Source organism: Charadrius vociferus, unplaced genomic scaffold, assembly GCF_000708025.1.
Source record: "Charadrius vociferus isolate BGI_N301 unplaced genomic scaffold, ASM70802v2 scaffold13, whole genome shotgun sequence".
Taxonomy (NCBI): Eukaryota; Metazoa; Chordata; class Aves; order Charadriiformes; family Charadriidae; genus Charadrius; species Charadrius vociferus.
Window position 1 is genome coordinate 3,187,597 of NW_009647763.1, and position 1,160 is coordinate 3,188,756.

Here is a 1,160-nt window from a genome sequence, read left to right on the forward strand (position 1 = left end):
ATACCTCTGTGCTTGACTTGGTTTAAGCTGCTCACTGCCTGTTCACATATCACTGTGGTTTGTCATGGATTATATTTAGGGTCTAAAGCCTTCCTCTAGTGAACAAGATTTCAATGCATGGGCTGTTACAGAACCATCCCAGAGGTGCAGAAGACAGGACTAAGCCCTGTTCTTGCAGCTGATACCCTGGAAGTTGGAGGCCCAGGCTTACCCATCTCCAGAAAGCTTTTAACTTAAGTTAGTACCAACCAGACTTGCCATCAGTCAGTGAGGGAAGGAGAAGTATGGGCACTTGACAAAAGTTGGAATGAGGGGATTGCAAATGAGGGATAGCTTATCAGAGGGGTGCTTCACCTTTCATGCCAGCTCCAGCTAGCCTTAGCTCAAGCTGCAGAGAGCTGAGAAGGGGCAGCCCAGCTTTCCTACCTGTCGGCACTTAGGGTGGTGAGGGTGAAGACAGAGACACCAACAGAAGTGAGCTGGATGGCAGGGATGAGTTTGCAGCCCACCTCCCCAAAGAGCCACTCCTCGGAGAAATACCGGGAGGCATCCACAGGCACACAGGTCACTAACAGTAGCAGATCGCCGGCAGCAAGGCTGGAGATGAAGATGTTGGGCACGCTCCTCATGGCGCTGTTGGAGATGAAGATCTTCATGAGGGTGATGTTGCCCAGCAAGCCCACAGTGATGATGAGCAGGTAAAGCGAAGGGATTACACAGCGGATGATGAACATGGCCGTGCCCTGCGATGGGGGCAGCAGAGCTGTGTCTGGCACCAGCCGGGTGCTCCCATTCCCCCCGAGGGGCATTGCTGTGAACTCGGGCTGAAGCTCTGCCTCCATCCTCCGCCTTCGAGCAGATCAGAGGTCTCCAGCGCAAAGTGCAGTGGGAACCACTGGAAAGCTTCACCTCTCTGCAAGTCAACTAACTTTCTCCTCTTCCCCTCCTGCCTTTCTTCTCCCCCTTTTTCTCTGCCGAGTCTTCTCCCCTCAGAAATGCAGAGGACGCACTGTCCGCCTGCAAAGGTGGAGGGGGGGGAGGGCAATAAAAAATCCCGTGCCGCTGCCTTCCAGCTCTTCGGACGATCCTTCTCCCGGAGGGGGCAGGAGGGCGAGATCCTGAGCCTCGGGGGCAGCAACCACCTTCAGGACGGCAGCCTG

General features: G+C 54.9%; 1 protein-coding gene across 1 annotated transcript in view; it reads right to left on the reverse strand.

Annotated features, from left to right (window-relative positions):
* Positions 1-842, reverse strand: part of NMBR (neuromedin B receptor) — a 19,180-nt gene extending 18,338 nt beyond the window's left edge. Inside the window, exon 1 of the mRNA XM_009882339.1 lies at positions 427-842. Within this exon, the coding sequence (XP_009880641.1) occupies positions 427-842 (416 nt within the window). The remainder of the gene's footprint in view (positions 1-426) is intronic.
* Between the last annotated feature and the right edge of the window lie 318 nt (positions 843-1,160).